Here is a 16,597-nt window from a genome sequence, read left to right on the forward strand (position 1 = left end):
TTTTTTCCATCTGTCCACCAGATCCTCAATTATCTGTGATAGACAGTATGCACATTTATCCTCTTCAACCACCAGATGGCGGTACAAGTTAAGAGGTGCAGTCGACTGGCCCTTTTTTCCCCACACTCATTTACCATGTAGAGGCAAAGGTTCTTCTATAAGGTGATGTTGTCCAATGGGAGTTTTCTTCGTCACATTCAAAATAGTAAAGCCTATAGTCCCTTTCGTTTGACTTTGTGTGCACACAATGAGGTGAGTATGTCTGGTGACAGAGAGCCCTTGTTTTCCCCGGTCTCTATGATCCAGAGGCATCTGACCCCAGATTAATGGAACACTACATGAGACCAGCCTACAGCAGGACTCACCGTCAACACACCATGTACAATGATTTTATACTGTTGAATCGTCACAAGGCTACCTTTATTTCAAGACCTACCAAAGGATGATGAAGTCGACACATGACTTTCAACTGGTCACCTTGGGGCTCGGCTTCAACAGAGAGAATCGAGTACCTTAAAAATATGTGATTTTATTAATATATCCACAGGAAGTATAATGTGAAGAGAAAAACAACCTTAGTATGGCACAACACAATACCAAATCTTTTTAACATGTCATTTAAAAATAAGAAATGAATTATGATATGCAACATGATAACCTAACGCAGCAGGCATAAAAGAAAATGCCTGAGCGGAGTTTCCACATCCGGGTTTCAGCGGAAAAGGAAGCTAGGGTGAATTAGCTTTATCCCTGAAAACCGGACACATCCGGTCGTTGGCAACTCCACTAAGGCTAGCAACATGAAGACACTAACTCTTGTTTACTGATTGCACTGTCGACTATCAACCGGAATGTCCTCAAAAAGGCTGACACTGTCCATTAGTGATCAACAAGTAGGCCACAGTCCGTTGTACAAAAAAATAAAATGCCAGAATCGTGATTCATGACAGAAATAAAGCAGCTTTTCTTTAACATATTTAGGAACAGCTGTCACAACACTTTTTTAGACTTTAAAATAGCTGACAGACAGCCATACACCTACCACTTCTGTTTTCCTCCTCAATTCCTATCCTTTGTCTGTCCCCCTCCCAGGAGAGTGGACTATGCTTCAGTAGAAAACAGTACGTTTGTGACTGTTTATGATATGGCAAAGTCCCCTGGGCCCTTCACCAGCAACAACCCTCATTATGATGCAGAGGTTTGGCAAGTTGTTGGCTGAGGAGGGAAGGTCCCAGTTCAGGTCAGTTCTGCTCCCAAATAGTACCACAGTCTTTTAGAGGCTCAAGTCCTGTGATTTTAGTGGACGGAGAGGATATTGGTTACAGACATTCAGGGTTGGGGCGACCCACTGTTTGGCACGGGTGTGGATGGAAGGGAGGAGCGTTTTGGGGGACAGAGGGATGTTTGAGTGAACCCCCCCTGTCAGACAGAGCTGAGTTTGACCAGGCCTCTGACAGAGTCCTCGTGTAGAGAGTCCTGGCTGGCTGGATTGTAGAAGCCCTGTATGGTGTGGCTGTGTCCCAGGGGACTGCCGCAGGGGAGCATGCCCGGTGGCGAGGGAGCTTCCTCGGGCGTGAGGAAGTGGTGGTGGCCCCCGTCCGTGTGGTGGTGTCGTAGCCCGTCGCTTTGCTCGTTCCGGAGAGGCAGCATGTCGTTGTCACAGCTGAGGTTGGGGGTGGAGGTAGGAGGTGTCGGATGACCCCCCAGTGGCAGGGCTCCAGAGCAGGGACCCCCTAATGATGTTCTGCCTGGTAGAAACGCCTCGTCTGTGAGGATGACTGGCTCACTCTGCAGCAGGGGTGTGGCAGCAGCCTGCAAAACGAATTTGGTGCTCTGAATGCACTGGGCTTGATCACACTGAGATGGGAGAGATGGAGAGTGGGAGTAAAGGAACGAGTGCAGGGAGAGTAGCGAGACATGTTAAACGGGAGGGATTGGAGGGGAATGTGAGGGTGATAGAAGAGGAAGGTAAACAGATGACAGAGAAAGGAGCAAGAGGTTAACATGACGAGTGTAGTGAATGAATTAAGAAGAGAACATGGGGTGTTAGTAACTGTGTTAGAGTAAACCATCACCAGAGAGAAAAAAAACTGTGTTCAAAGTGACCCAAATGCACATGGTGAATTCAATACATGAAGTTGAGACGGCGGGGCCATTAAGTCAGCTATTGATGTCTCTGGAACCTAAATAGTTTAAATGTAAATCAAACATCTACATGGAATGAGCCAGCAGTGCACTGTTTGAGCACTTCTATAGCCTATCTAATAATTATCAGATGTAGTGGCAAAGTGCAAAACTGAAAGGCAGGCAGAGTGCGCGCGCGCACACACACACACACACACACACACACACACACACACACACACACACACACACACACACACACACACACACACACACACACACACACACACACACACACACACACACACACACACACACACACACACACACACACACACACACAAATCAATGGGAAACCTTTTGGTGATCCACTATGACAAACCTGGCATTAGTGCTTTGAAAGGTCTTCTTTATCTCACGTTCACAGGAGACTAAAGTAATAGAAGATCATCTGTTCCTCAAATCACCTGTCTGGCTAAGCATAACCACACCAGGTTAAGAGTGTTAGTTTATAGGACTACTTAAGTTTCTCATATCAGTTGATGTCCTTTTATGAGCTTGGCTTCTTTTATAGTCACTCAGAAACAAACTCAACCACTGGACTCAAACTTAGCCGCTAGTAGTCTCACATTCGTCTCAAGTTGTATTGTCCAGTGCGTTCTGCACATAGATGCCTGACACGAGAGGCTATTCTCACATCGCAGACGCCTAGTCTCTCCTTTGAGACATCGCTACTGAAGGGGCCTGCTCCAGCCAGTAGGTATCATCCCTACAGGAAGCAGAGATCTGAGAGCTCACTGACAGAGAACCCCGGCCTACTGTCTACAATACAGTCTGTCTGCTGGTACCAGCCAGGCCTGGAGACAAATAAGCTTTTCAGAGAGCGTTATACAGAGGGATCAGAACAGTCACAGTACAGGGCGCCGACCAGAAATACACTCCAGCCTGAGAGGGTTGGTTCATCAGAGTCAGACCTAGGGTTGCAATGGGTCGGAAACTTTCCAGAATGTTGTTGATGTTAAGCCTGGGAATTTTGCTTAAATTCATCAAAAAAGTTAGCTTATAACAGTGAACCTTTTTTGTGGGATACACAAGGCAATTATAGGTCTTGTGGCATATTTTGGTTAAACTATCCCGATTCAATGGAATTGCAACCCTCTGCATGCAAAGTCCATCCTTGCATCACATGTGCAGTGGACTCTTGCATCACATGTGCAGTGGACTCTTGCATCACATGTGCAGTGGACTCTTGCATCACATGTGCAGTGGACTCTTGCATCACATGTGCAGTGGACTCTTGCATCACATGTGCAGTGGACTCTTGCATCACATGTGCAGTGGACTCTTGCATCACATGTGCAGTGGTGCATCACATGTGCTCTTGCATCACATGTGCAGTGCACTCTTGCATCACATGTGCAGTGCACTCTTGCATCACATGTGCAGTGCACTCTTGCATCACATGTGCAGTGCACTCTTGCATCACATGTGCAGTGCACTCTTGCATCACATGTGCAGTGCACTCTTGCATCTCATGTGCAGTGGACTCTTGCATCTCATGTGCAGTGGACTCTTGCATCTCATGTGCAGTGGACTCTTGCATCTCATGTGCAGTGGACTCTTGCATCTCATGTGCAGTGGACTCTTGCATCACATGTGCAGTGGACTCTTGCATCACATGTGCAGTGGACTCTTGCATCACATGTGCAGTGGACTCTTGCATCACATGTGCAGTGGACTCTTGCATCACATGTGCAGTGCACTCTTGCATCACATGTGCAGTGCACTCTTGCATCACATGTGCAGTGCACTCTTGCATCACATGTGCAGTGCACTCTTGCATCACATGTGCAGTGCACTCTTGCATCACATGTGCAGTGCACTCTTGCATCACATGTGCAGTGCACTCTTGCATCACATGTGCAGCCGATTCAAGATTTTGCACACTAATGAGATGCTATTGAGCCAACACTACTACACTGTCTGAGCCAAGGACTACATGCTTTCTGGTTTTGATTACAATACTGGGTGGGGTGAATATATTTTATATGACATACATCATTTTTTGTTAACTAGTAAATAGTAGCCTACAGCAAAGTGTGTTTAAATAATTTATAACTTGTTAATTTCAGCTAATGCGTTTTTTGCTACCATGTGGGTTTTAGCTTGCTTGAGCCTACTAACTGAAACATATGTTTCATTTTAAAACGTTTATCTTACAAAAGGAGTTGTTTAGTATAACTGCTTAACTATTTATCTCTACATGGAATTGTATTTGGGTTTTTTGTTACTCGTTTTTTTAATGCCACGGGCACTATCTGATGTGTGGAGACATTTCACTGCGGCTAATGTAGAAGGAAAAGCTGTGTACATTTGCAAATACTGTGCCAAATCATATGTGAAGAACGCAACAAAGATGCAGAATCATCTGGCCAAGTGCATAAAGTTCCCTCAGCGCTCACAACAAGCAACCTCTGACAAAAGTCCCTCTACCTCTAGAAAATGATGAACCAGACACCTTATCGATAGCAACAGCTCACGGTCCTCCTGGAATCAGAAGTTTTTTTTGACTCAATGGAGGAACGTAGTCAGAGAAATGCTGATGAGTGTCTTGCTCTAGCTGTGTATGCAACTGGTTCACCTCTGATACTCACAGGCAATGTGTATTGGAAGAGATTTCTGAATGTTTTTCACCCAGCATACACCCCTCCAACCAGACATGCTGTATCTACTCATTTGCTGGATGCAGAGTTCAACAGACTTCAAGTGAAGGTCAAGCAAATCATAGAGAAAGCAGACTGTTGCAACCATCTCTGATGGGTGGTCGAACGTTGTGGGCAAGGAATAATTAACTACATCATCGCCACCCCTCAACCAATATTCTACAAGAGCACAGACAAGGGACAACAGACACACCGGTCTCTACATTGCAGATGAGCTGAAGGCAGTCATCATGACCTTGGACCACAGAAGATATTTGCACTGGTGACAGACAATGCTGCGAACATGAAGGTTGCTTGGTCTAAAGTGGAGGAGTCCTACCCTCACATCACATCCATTGGCTGTGCTGCTCATGCATTGAATCTGCTCCTCAAGGACATCATGGCACTGAAACCAATGGATACACTCTACAAACGAGCCAAGGAAATGGTTAGGTATGTGAATGATCATCAAGTTATAGCAGCAATCTACCTCACCAAGCAAAGTGAGAATAATAAGAGCACCACATCGAGGCTGCCCAGCAACACCTGTTGGGGTGGTGTTGTCATCATGTTTGACTGTCTCCTGGAGGGGAAGGAGTCTCTCCAAGAAATGGCCATATCACAGTCTGCCGATATGGACAGCCCCATCAAGAGGATCCTCCTGGATGATTTATTTTGGGAAAGAGTGGTAAGCAGCCTGAAACTACTGAAACCTATAGCAGTAGCCATTGTACGGATCGAGGGAGATAATGCCATCCTGTGATGTTCAGACTCTGCTTGCAGATGTAAAATAAGAAATTCGTACTGCCCTGCCCACTTCACTGTTGTTCCAAGCAGAGGAAACTGCAGTTCTGAAACACATAAAAAAAAGCGTGAAGACTTCTGCCTGAAGCCCATACAAGCCGCAGCGTACATGTTGGACCCCAAGTATGCTGGCAAGAGCATCCTGGTGCAGAGATCAACAAGGCCTATGGTGTCATCACTAATGGGTCTCGTCACATTGGCCTGGATGAGGGCAAGGTTCTTGGCAGTCTGGCGAAGTACACTTCCAAGCAAGGGCTTTGGGATGGAGATGCAATATGGCAGTCGTGCCAACATATCTCATCAGCCACCTGGTGGAAGGGACTTTGTGGATCTGAGGCGCTTTCCCCTGTTGCCTCAATCATCCTCCAAATCCCACCAACATCAGCCGCCTCAAAGTGCAACTGGTCCTTGTTTGGGAACATACACACCAAAGCACGCAACAACCTGACCAATACAAGGGTTGAAAAATTGGTGGCCAGCCGGGCAAATTTGAGGCTTTTTGAGCCTGACAGCGAGCCATCCTCAACTAGGTTGGAAAGTGACAGTGAAGATGAGGCCTCAGAGTCTGATGTTCAAGAGGTGGACATTGAGGAGGTCCAGGGAGAAGACACGGAAGCCTGAGAGGAAGACAATAAAAGCTTTAGTTTCTAGACTAACATTTAACATTTAACATTGGGGATCATTCAATATTCCCTTCTGTTGTTCAGTGAAATCACCCCATGTGAAGAATCAACTCATTTAATTATAGTTCAATTCGTAACTAAATAGCTTTTTTTCTATTGTAAGGATTTAATCATTTGCAATTATGTCTACTTATGATAAGGTAAAATGTGTGTTTGTCTCCATATGATATGGTAAATATATCCAATGCAAAAAACATCTATAGTATTAATATTAATTTGCATATATTCCCGTTAATTCCCACGTTAAGTTATCACCTCTGAATATTCCCCAAAATGTGCAACCCCAGTCAGACCCTACCAGAACAGACAGAAAGACGTTGGGAGAGAAGAGAAATGTTGGTATCTACATGGAGCTATTAAGAAAGCAACACACTGTATTTACATCAACCTATAGTAATGAAACAACTGGAGCGATCCTCTAACACGGGCAAACCTGCATCGTGATTAGTTTAGCTTTAGCCTGATCCCAATGTCAGCGAGTCGAAAGCTTCTCTTTGACAAATGCACATCCAAAAGCCCCACAATCTGACCACTGCTCCTAATCTAATCATTTTTACATTTACATTTTAGTCATTTAGCAGACGCAAGGGCACAGACACATTTTTTTTCACAGAGTCATCTTGGGGATTCAAACTAGCAACCTTTCCGTTTGTGGCCCAACACTGCTCCCCGCTAGGCTACCTGCCACCCCGCGACCTGCTTTGGCAAAGCTACACTCCAAAAGTGACTTTCTGAAAGCATTTTATGTGTCAGCTCCATACTGCCCTTTGGAAGAAGAAGCATGGTATTATTTACTAATGAGCTCGGACTATTTCCTTGGCTGAAATGACTTTAGAGGTTGAGTTGCTGAACAGGGTTGGGTCTGGGACTGCTGCCCACTGTTCTGCCCAGGTGTGGGTGAAGGAACAGGGGGCAGATTACCCACATTGGCAGGCTTCACTGTGCTATGAGCCTGTGAGATAGTGAAGTTCAGCTCTGATAAGTTTAGCCCTGGTCGTAAACCTTTCATCAGCTCAGCAGGCTACAGGAAGAGCAGCTCACACCTTGCCAGGGAGAGAGGAAACCAACCAACCCTGACTTAGCCTGAACGAAACCCTGCACATCTACTCTGTATCTTCATCACGGCTGACTTTAGGCACGCGCTGATTGAATTTTCAGCGTTTATCTTGAGTGTTTCAGGCAATAAAACGATGACGTCTGTGTAAACATTGATTCATGTTAGGGCTGTTCAAGCTCGATGAGTTTGACACATAGGTGAGCAGTGTTGGCCATTCCGTCTCATGAATTAGCAATCACCAGTCAAGTAGACACTGCTGAGATGTTGAAGAGAAAGGGAGAGTCTACAATGGAGTTCTGTGTGTCGTCATCCATTACTCAAGAAGAAGCTGGCAAGTTGAAACAGTCCAAGGTCAGAATCTATATCTGTAAAGCCTTTGTTGTGTAAAAATAGCTGCCAGCCATCACAGAAAAGGCGAGGAAAAAAACGAGATAAAGATGTGCCGGTAAGTATTACAGAGAACATGGACAGAGCGAGAGGAAGAACAAAGCGCATGCTATTTTAACTAGAGGTCATGGCCACTTCGAGATGTCACCTCGCTCGCACATACTGTTCTCTCGGTCACTTCCTGACTGGGGCCTGTGACGGATGGTGTGATATGGCATGATGTCACCGTTGCCATGGTGTCGAGGCTTCTGTTGTTCAGCCTACCATGTCTTTAGAGAACATGCATAAAAATGTATGGAAATGGACTGGATTCTCTGCACTTGATTATTATTCCCCAATTTGCCTACGTACACTGACACACTGCCTTTCACTATTTACATGACGACCATGGATGAGTCAACGGTGCAATTCGCAATGTAAACTCTCTCTCTTGTCTTGTCAAATGCACACACCACATTCTCGAAGTTGGTGACTAAAGATAGATGATGTCAGTGGCAACATTTCAATGGTTCCCCCGTGGGAAGTCATTACTGCAGTATATTACTAATAATAACTGTTTAACAGATGGCCTCTATTTCTACACGTGATAAAGTTATGGAATGTCAAACCTGTCTCCCAGCCAACACAACCATCTCAAGCATTCCAGATGGCCATGACACATCTTTAGAACAATTCAATAAGACCAGAGTTAGCGGGACAGGAACACCGCGAACAAGGGCTTATTTTATGTGGTCCGATTTATTCTAAGAGCCCATTGGATTCAAGTTCAGAGGACTGTAGCGAGTAGTGACTGTTTATTAGAATGTACGAGGAGGGAAACGATGGCTTGTTCACTAAGGGGCCACCAGACTCCCAGACAGACTCTTTCTTCCATTCTCTGCCAGATTGTGGGGTGCGGTCAATAATGTATATTAAAACCCTGGATTGCTGTTGCTATGTATTGGCCAATGAGAGGCTTTGTAGCCACCGATCGGCCATATTGGCACTCCCCAAAATAAGCAGTTTGCTATAGGAATGAATGGAATTCTACAATTATTCCAATTAAAATGTTTCAAGGACAAAATTTGAGTATTTTTGTTATTGTAGTGTGGATGAAAAAAATGATACTTTAAGGATTTTTTAACATGTTTAACTCACATAATAATTAAGGTGTTAGTAATATAATAAATGTAGCAAAAACAAATGCCGACATTAATAAATGCATATCTATAGTTTCCAGAACATTTCTTACATTAGTGGGGGACTGCCAAGATGGAGGTGCGGTGGCTTCAAAACAGTGCCCCCTGTCCGTCATCTAGTGACATTTGTAGCTTCACGCCCTTTGATCCGATACTCCGACACCAATTACACTGTCAGCTGACAGGGCCTTGTTTAAGTCACTCTCCATGATTGTACTGTAGGAGCCTTCTCTCTAAAAGAGCATGTATTCTCCCCATCCCTGTTTCTGTCTCTCCTATCATCCATTTCTTGCTTTCTATCCATCAGTCTCTTTCTGCCATGTCAAAGCCTCCGAGAACATTAGTTAGATTGTCAGCATGTCCAGTCAGTCTGCCTGATAGCTTGTAGGAATCAGAGGGGGAAAGGGAGTGCACTGCACATGAGCACTACATACGCACAGAAATCCCTCCCTGGGGTTCCCAAATCTCCGACATGTCATTTTATTTGCGAGAGGGGACAGGGACTGTTGACAGTGGGGAAAGCCAAGGAGTCATACACACCACAGTCCACAATGACATTGCTTGTCACAGTGCACACACACAAGTCCCTCCTCCCCCTGCTGACCTATTTCCCAGCCATAATGCCAGATCACAGAGCATCATGGGTAAAAATCTGTGAGTATAATAACATAAACAAGCCCCTATTTGGAATCCCAACAGTTGATTTGCTCCAATCTGTCGACCAGAGATGGAAATGAGATTGGCTAAATAGATTTGGATTGAGCGGGATAAAGATGAGAGATAAACAGCCTTGTTTGTGGGCTTTCGAACCTGGGATGATGAGGGGAGGAACAATGTTTGTCTATCCTAACAGATCTTGCACAGCATCTTATCAGGAACACCTCTGCAGAGAGATGTAGAGAGAGAGAGAGAGAAAATTGGTATACAGAGGGAGAAAGAGAAAAGAGAGCGACGCTCTGACCCTACCCTGCCCTTTGCCTAAACCAAGTACCAATGTTGATGATTGCAATAACACACCGTGATACCGCTGGTCATCATAATTCCCCAGAGATTGATTGGGATAGTTTATCCATCTCGTTTGCAAGGCTGACAGTTGAGCCATTGTTTACAGATGAAATATGTTGCAGGATATAAGACGACAGCTGAAACACCAGGCTACTATGAGTGGAGAGCTGGAGAGGCTGGCACTGCCACGCACAGCTGCAATACCGTGTCCTGGGTTTCCCAGGGTGAGTCAGCCAAAGATGGGTCACTGTTCGGCCATCCTCTGTGGAGATGGGAGAACCTTCCAGAAGGACAACCATCTCTGCAGTACTTCACCGATCAGGCCTTTATGGTAGAGGCGCCAGGCGGAAGCCACTCCTCAGTAAAAGGCACATGACAGCCCGCCTGGAGTTTGCCAAAAGACAACTAAAGGAATCTCAGACCATGAGAAACAAGATTCTCTGATCTGATGAAAAGATTGAACTCTTTGGACTGAATGCCAAGCGCCACATCTGGAGGAAACCAGGCACTATCCCTATGATGAAGCATTGCGGTGGGAGCATCATGCTGTGGGGATGTTTTTCAGCAGCAGGGACTGGGAGAATAATCAGGATCGAGAGAAAGATGAATGGAGCAAAGTACAAAGAGATCCTTGATGAAAACCTGCTCCAGAGCGCTAAGGACCTCAGACTGGACTGGAAGGTTCACCTTCCAACAGGGCAATGACCCAAAGCACACAGCCAAGACAAGAGTGGCTGGAGTGAGTGGCAGGAGTGGCTTCAGGACAAGTCTCTGAACGTCCTTGAGTGGCCCAGTCAGAGCCCGGACTTGAACCCGATTGAACATTTCTGGAGACCTGAAAATAGCTGCACAGCGACGCTCCCCATCCAACCTGACAGCTTGAGAGGATCTGCAGAGAAAAATGGGAAAAACTCCCGAAATACAGGTGTGCCAGGCATGTAGCGTCACACCCAAGAAGACTCAAGGCTGTCATCGCTGCCAAAGGTGCTTCAACAAAATACTGAGTAAAGAGTCTGAATACTTATGTAAATGTGATATTTCTAAAAAACTGTTTTTGCTTTGTCATCATGATGTATTGTGTGTAGGTTGAATGAGGAAATAAACAATTTAATCAATTTTAGAATAAGGCTGTAATGTAAGAAAATTTGAAAAAAAGTCAAGGGGTCCGAATACTTTCCGAATGCACTGTATACTCAGAACAATAATATGAATGCAACAATTTCAATGATTTTACTGAGTTACAGTTCATGTAAGGAAATCAGACAATTGAAATAAATTAGGCCCTGATCTATGGATTTCACATTACTGGGATGGGGTGCAGTCATTGCTGGGTCTGGGAGGGCATTGGCCCACCCACTTAACAGCCAGGCCCACCCACTGTGGAACCAAGCTCAGCCAATCAGAATGGGTTTTCCCCACAAAAGGGCTTATTACAGACAGAAACACTCCTCAGTTTCATCAGCTGTCTGGGTGGCTGGTCTCAGACAATCCCCGCAGGTGAAGAAGCCAGATGTGGAGGTCCTGGGCTGGCATGGTTACACGTGGTCTGCGATTGTGAGGCCGGTTAGATGTACAACCAAATTCTCAAAAAATAAGTTGGAGGTGGCTTATGGTAGAAAACTTAACATTCAGTTCTCTGGCAACAGCTCTGGTGGACATTCTTGCATTCAGCATGCCAATTGCACGCTCCCTCAAAGCTTGAGACATCTGTGGCATTGTGTTTTGGGGAGAAAAAAAATCACATTTTAGAGTGGCCTTTTACTGTCCCCAGCACAAGGTGCACCTGTGTAATGATCATCCTGTTTAATCAGCTTCTTGATATGCCACACCTGTCAGGAGGATGGATTATCTTGGCAAAGGAGAAATGCTCACTAAATGGATGTACACAAATTTGTACACAAACTGAGAGAAATAAGCTTTTCTTGCATCTGGAAAATGTCTGGGATCTTTTATTTTAGCTTATGAAACCAACATTTTACATTTCTGTTCAGTATATGTGATAATGAAGGCAATACATAAGCCATATTAAGATGACCAGGGTCTGAGTTTGTGGGTTTTCAATGACATGATGGTCATAAGTAGGTTTGGAAATGATTGAGTGGAGAATGGCTTACCATGTGGCTCTGTGATTGGGTGGATCCGTACATGGTGATGCCATTGGTTGGCGGGATGGGCTGCGGCGTGTCCAATTGGACAAAGCCTCTTCTGTCGATGAGACTGAAGAGAGAGAGAAATATCTGAGGAAACCATTCAATGATATGAATAATATTGTAGATCCCTTCCTTAACGCCTTATATAATATCTGTGTCTCGGAGAACGCAGATGCAATCAAGGAATCCAGACATTAAAACAGGATATTCAAATGTTTTATTGAACTTAGTAGAATCAAGAAAACAATTCTAACTGATTTTACAGGGTCCTACCTCCTCGACAAATGAATCAGGCACAGGTCCAAGTCTATTTCAATACTGTACTTTGAAGCAATGCTGAAACTGTATATTTATTTTGCAGTGATCCTGCCGAAACTACATTTATTTGTATTTTATTTAACTAGGAAAGTCAGTTAAGAACAAATTCTTATTTACAATGACGGCCTACCAAAAGGACTCCTGCGGGGATGGGTTTAAATTTATTTTTATTTTTAAATATAGGATGAAAACACACATGACGAGACAACACTACACAAAGAGAGACCTAAGATGACAACAACATATGACAACAGTGCATGGTAGTAACACAACATGACAACAACATGGTAGCAACACAACATGACAACAGCATGGTAGCAACACAACATGACAACAACATGGTAGCAACACAACATGACAACAGCATGGTAACACAACATGACAACAGCATGGTAGCACAACATGACAACAGTGCATGGTAGCAACACAACATGACAACAGTGCATGGTAGCAACACAACATGACAACAGCATGGTAGCACAACATGACAACAACATAGCACAACATGACAACAGCATGGTAGCAACACAACATGACAACAACATGGTAGCAACACAACATTGGCATGGTAGCAACACACAGACAACATGGTAGCACAACAATGTCAACAGACAACAGCATGGTACATGACAACAGTGCATGGTAGCAACACAACATCACATCACACAAAGCAGCCACAACTGGTCAGTACAGAGTGTCCATGATTCTTATAAACAACAGATTTTGTGAATGACAACAAATGCACAACATGACAACAGCATTGATTTAGCAACACAACATGACAACAGCATGGTAGCACAACATGACAACATGCATGGTAGCAACACAAATCAGTGCTTGACAACAGTGCATGATATCCTAGCACAACATGACAACAAATGTAACTCAACATGGTTGACAACAGCAGGATGCAGAATGACAAAAACATAGCAACACAAATTACAAACATTTTCAAATGTCAAGAAGGTCAAATACATCACGCAAAGCAGCCACAACTGTCAGAAAGAATACAGAATGAAATGCTTTGATTTCCTTGAATACTCATTTCAAATCCTTGGCAGATATCCTTACACAATGTAACTCAACGTTAAGAGGACAGAATACACATTAAATTCCTTTCAGAGAGTCAAATATTGTGAAAGAATAAGAGGGCCTAACCTACACAGCTGCCACAGACAGACACCAGGAAGCCCCCGAAGGGGAGACTTGTGCCCTGCCTAATGTCTCACTCTGTATGCAGGCGCTCCTCTTGGTAGTCAATCATTGAGGTCGTGCAAAGATCAGTGGAGTGAATCATTATTTCTGTTCGATCACTACCGTTGCTAGGCTGAGACATGGCTGGTTAGGCAGGAACCTGCTGAGGTTAAGCAACAGGATTGTCATAGTGTGTATGTGTGTGTGTGTGTATAAGGGTGTGTGTGTGTGTGTGGTTATGTGTAAGCACATAGAGAAGTCATGAGCTAGCCGTGTGTGATAACATCCAGGGGCCGTGTGATGATATGAAACAGTGACACAGATCAGCTCTAAAGGAATACAAACAACTCTGCCAGTGGAAACACAGCTCTGAGGGAGGCCTGTGTGTGTGTGTGTGTGTGTGTGTGTGTGTGTGTGTGTGTGTGTGTGTGTGTGTGTGTGTGTGTGTGTGTGTGTGTGTGTGTGTGTGTGTGTGTGTGTGTGTGTGTGTGTGTGTGTGTGTGTGTGTGTGTGTGTGTGTGTGTGTGTGTGTGTGTGTGTGTGTGTGTGTGTGTGTGCGTGTGTGTGTGTGTGTGTGCGTGTGTGTGTGTGTGTAGGGTAATCAGTAACAGAGAGCCTGTTGACTCTGAGAAATGGAGTCTCTTACAGGAATTCAATGGAGGTGAACTGAAGAAGAGAAACAGACACACACACACTCCACCCCCCTTGCCCACCACCTGCCCATAGAGGATCTCCCCCTGCCAACCAGTAGAGTCATTACCAGTTAGCAATGCTGTGGGCAGTGGAGGCTGGGTTGGGACTCTCACACAGAGAGCAGTAAAACACACTAACAACCCCTGGGCTAAAAGCCTCCTTAACCACTCTGGCCTGTTAATTCCATTTCTCCCTAGTCTGTACACGTGTTTTACCAAGGAGAGACTTTTTCGTCTCACTGTTAATGACCTGCTACTGATGCACTGTACCATGCCTTTATGAGTGTCCAAAATGGCACCCTAATTCCCTATATAGGGCCCTACTTTTGACCGGAACCCTATGCCTAAGCTCTGGTCAAAGTAGCGCACTACATAGGAAATAAGGTGCCTTTTGAAATGGCCTTAGACTTAACCACACAGTCAAGCCACAGAGGAGCTGCTGCGTGTTGTGTTGTCTCATCAGAGAGGGGAAAACTGGACTGTAAAAGGGGAGATAGAGCCTCCACCACAGAGAGAGTGTAGAACCAGAGCCTCCACCACAGAGAGAGTGTGTAGAACCAGAGCCTCCACCACAGAGAGAGTGTGTAAGAACCAGAGCCTCCACCACAGAGAGTGTGTAGAACCAGAGCCTCCACCACAGAGAGTGTAGAACCAGAGCCTCCACAGAGAGAGTGTAGAACCAGAGCCTCCACCACAGAGAGAGTGTGTAGAACCAGAGCCTCCACCACAGAGAGAGTGTAGAACCAGAGCCTCCACCACAGAGAGAGTGTAGAACCAGAGCCTCCACCACAGAGAGAGTGTAGAACCAGAGCCTCCACCACAGAGAGAGTGTGTAGAACCAGAGCCTCCACCACAGAGAGAGTGTGTAGAACCAGAGCCTCCACCACAGAGAGTGTGTAGAACATGAGGAGAGACACGTTGGGAGTGGGAAGCAGAGCCTCCTCCACAGACAGAGTGTAGAACCAGAGCCTCCACCACAGAGAGAGTGTGTAGAACCAGAGCCTCCACCACAGAGAGAGTGTGTAGAACCAGAGCCTCCACCACAGAGAGTGTGTAGAACATGAGGAGAGACACGTTGGGAGTGGGAAGCAGAGCCTCCACCACAGAGAGAGTATAGAACATGAGGAGACACGTTGGGAATGGGAAGCAGAGCCTCCACCACAGAGAGTGTGTAGAACATGAGGAGAGACACGTTGGGAGTGGGAAGCAGAGCCTCCACCACAGAGAGTGTGTAGAACATGAGGAGAGACACGTTGGGAGTGGGAAGCAGAGCCTCCACCACAGAGAGTGTGTAGAACATGAGGAGACACGTTGGGAGTGGGAAGCAGAGCCTCCACCACAGAGAGTGTGTAGAACATGAGGAGAGACACGTTGGGAGTGGGAAGCAGAGCCTCCACCACAGAGAGTGTGTAGAACATGAGGAGAGACACGTTGGGAGTGGGAAGCAGAGCCTCCACCACAGAGAGAGTATAGAACATGAGGAGACACGTTGGGAGTGGGAAGCAGAGCCTCCACCACAGAGAGTGTGTAGAACATGAGGAGAGACACGTTGGGAGTGGGAAGCAGAGCCTCCACCACAGAGAGTGTGTAGAACATGAGGAGAGACACGTTGGGAGTGGGAAGCAGAGCCTCCACCACAGAGAGTGTGTAGAACATGAGGAGAGACACGTTGGGAGTGGGAAGCAGAGCCTCCACCACAGAGAGAGTATAGAACATGAGGAGACACGTTGGGAGTGGGAAGCAGAGCCTCCACCACAGAGAGTGTGTAGAACATGAGGAGAGACACGTTGGGAGTGGGAAGCAGAGCCTCCACCACAGAGAGTGTGTAGAACATGAGGAGAGACACGTTGGGAGTGGGAAGCAGAGCCTCCACCACAGAGAGTGTGTAGAACATGAGGAGACACGTTGGGAGTGGGAAGCAGAGCCTCCACCACAGAGAGTGTGTAGAACATGAGGAGAGACACGTTGGGAGTGGGAAGCAGAGCCTCCACCACAGAGAGTGTGTAGAACATGAGGAGAGACACGTTGGGAGTGGGAAGCAGAGCCTCCACCACAGAGAGAGTATAGAACATGAGGAGACACGTTGGGAGTGGGAAGCAGAGCCTCCACCACAGAGAGTGTGTAGAACATGAGGAGAGACACGTTGGGAGTGGGAAGCAGAGCCTCCACCACAGAGAGTGTGTAGAACATGAGGAGAGACACGTTGGGAGTGGGAAGCAGAGCCTCCACCACAGAGAGTGTGTAGAACATGAGGAGAGGCATGTTGGGAGTGGGAAGCAGAGCCTCCACCACAGGGAGAGTGT

At 45.9% G+C, this 16,597-nt stretch overlaps 1 protein-coding gene across 4 annotated transcripts in view; it reads right to left on the reverse strand.

Annotated features, from left to right (window-relative positions):
- Positions 1-509: 509 nt before the first annotated feature.
- Positions 510-16,597, reverse strand: part of LOC124046348 (palmitoyltransferase ZDHHC14-like) — a 122,354-nt gene continuing 106,266 nt past the window's right edge. For 3 of the 4 annotated variants that reach the window (XM_046366631.1, XM_046366632.1, XM_046366633.1), the window contains exons 9-10: positions 12,055-12,157; positions 510-1,857 (exon numbers count right to left, since the gene is read on the reverse strand). In XM_046366631.1, the coding sequence (XP_046222587.1) occupies positions 1,423-1,857; positions 12,055-12,157 (538 nt within the window). In that variant the 3' untranslated portion in view covers positions 510-1,422. The remainder of the gene's footprint in view (positions 1,858-12,054; positions 12,158-16,597) is intronic. The other variant, XM_046366634.1, reaches the window with a different exon arrangement.

The sequence above is a fragment of the Oncorhynchus gorbuscha genome, linkage group LG10 (genome assembly GCF_021184085.1).
Source record: "Oncorhynchus gorbuscha isolate QuinsamMale2020 ecotype Even-year linkage group LG10, OgorEven_v1.0, whole genome shotgun sequence".
Taxonomy (NCBI): domain Eukaryota; kingdom Metazoa; phylum Chordata; class Actinopteri; order Salmoniformes; family Salmonidae; genus Oncorhynchus; species Oncorhynchus gorbuscha.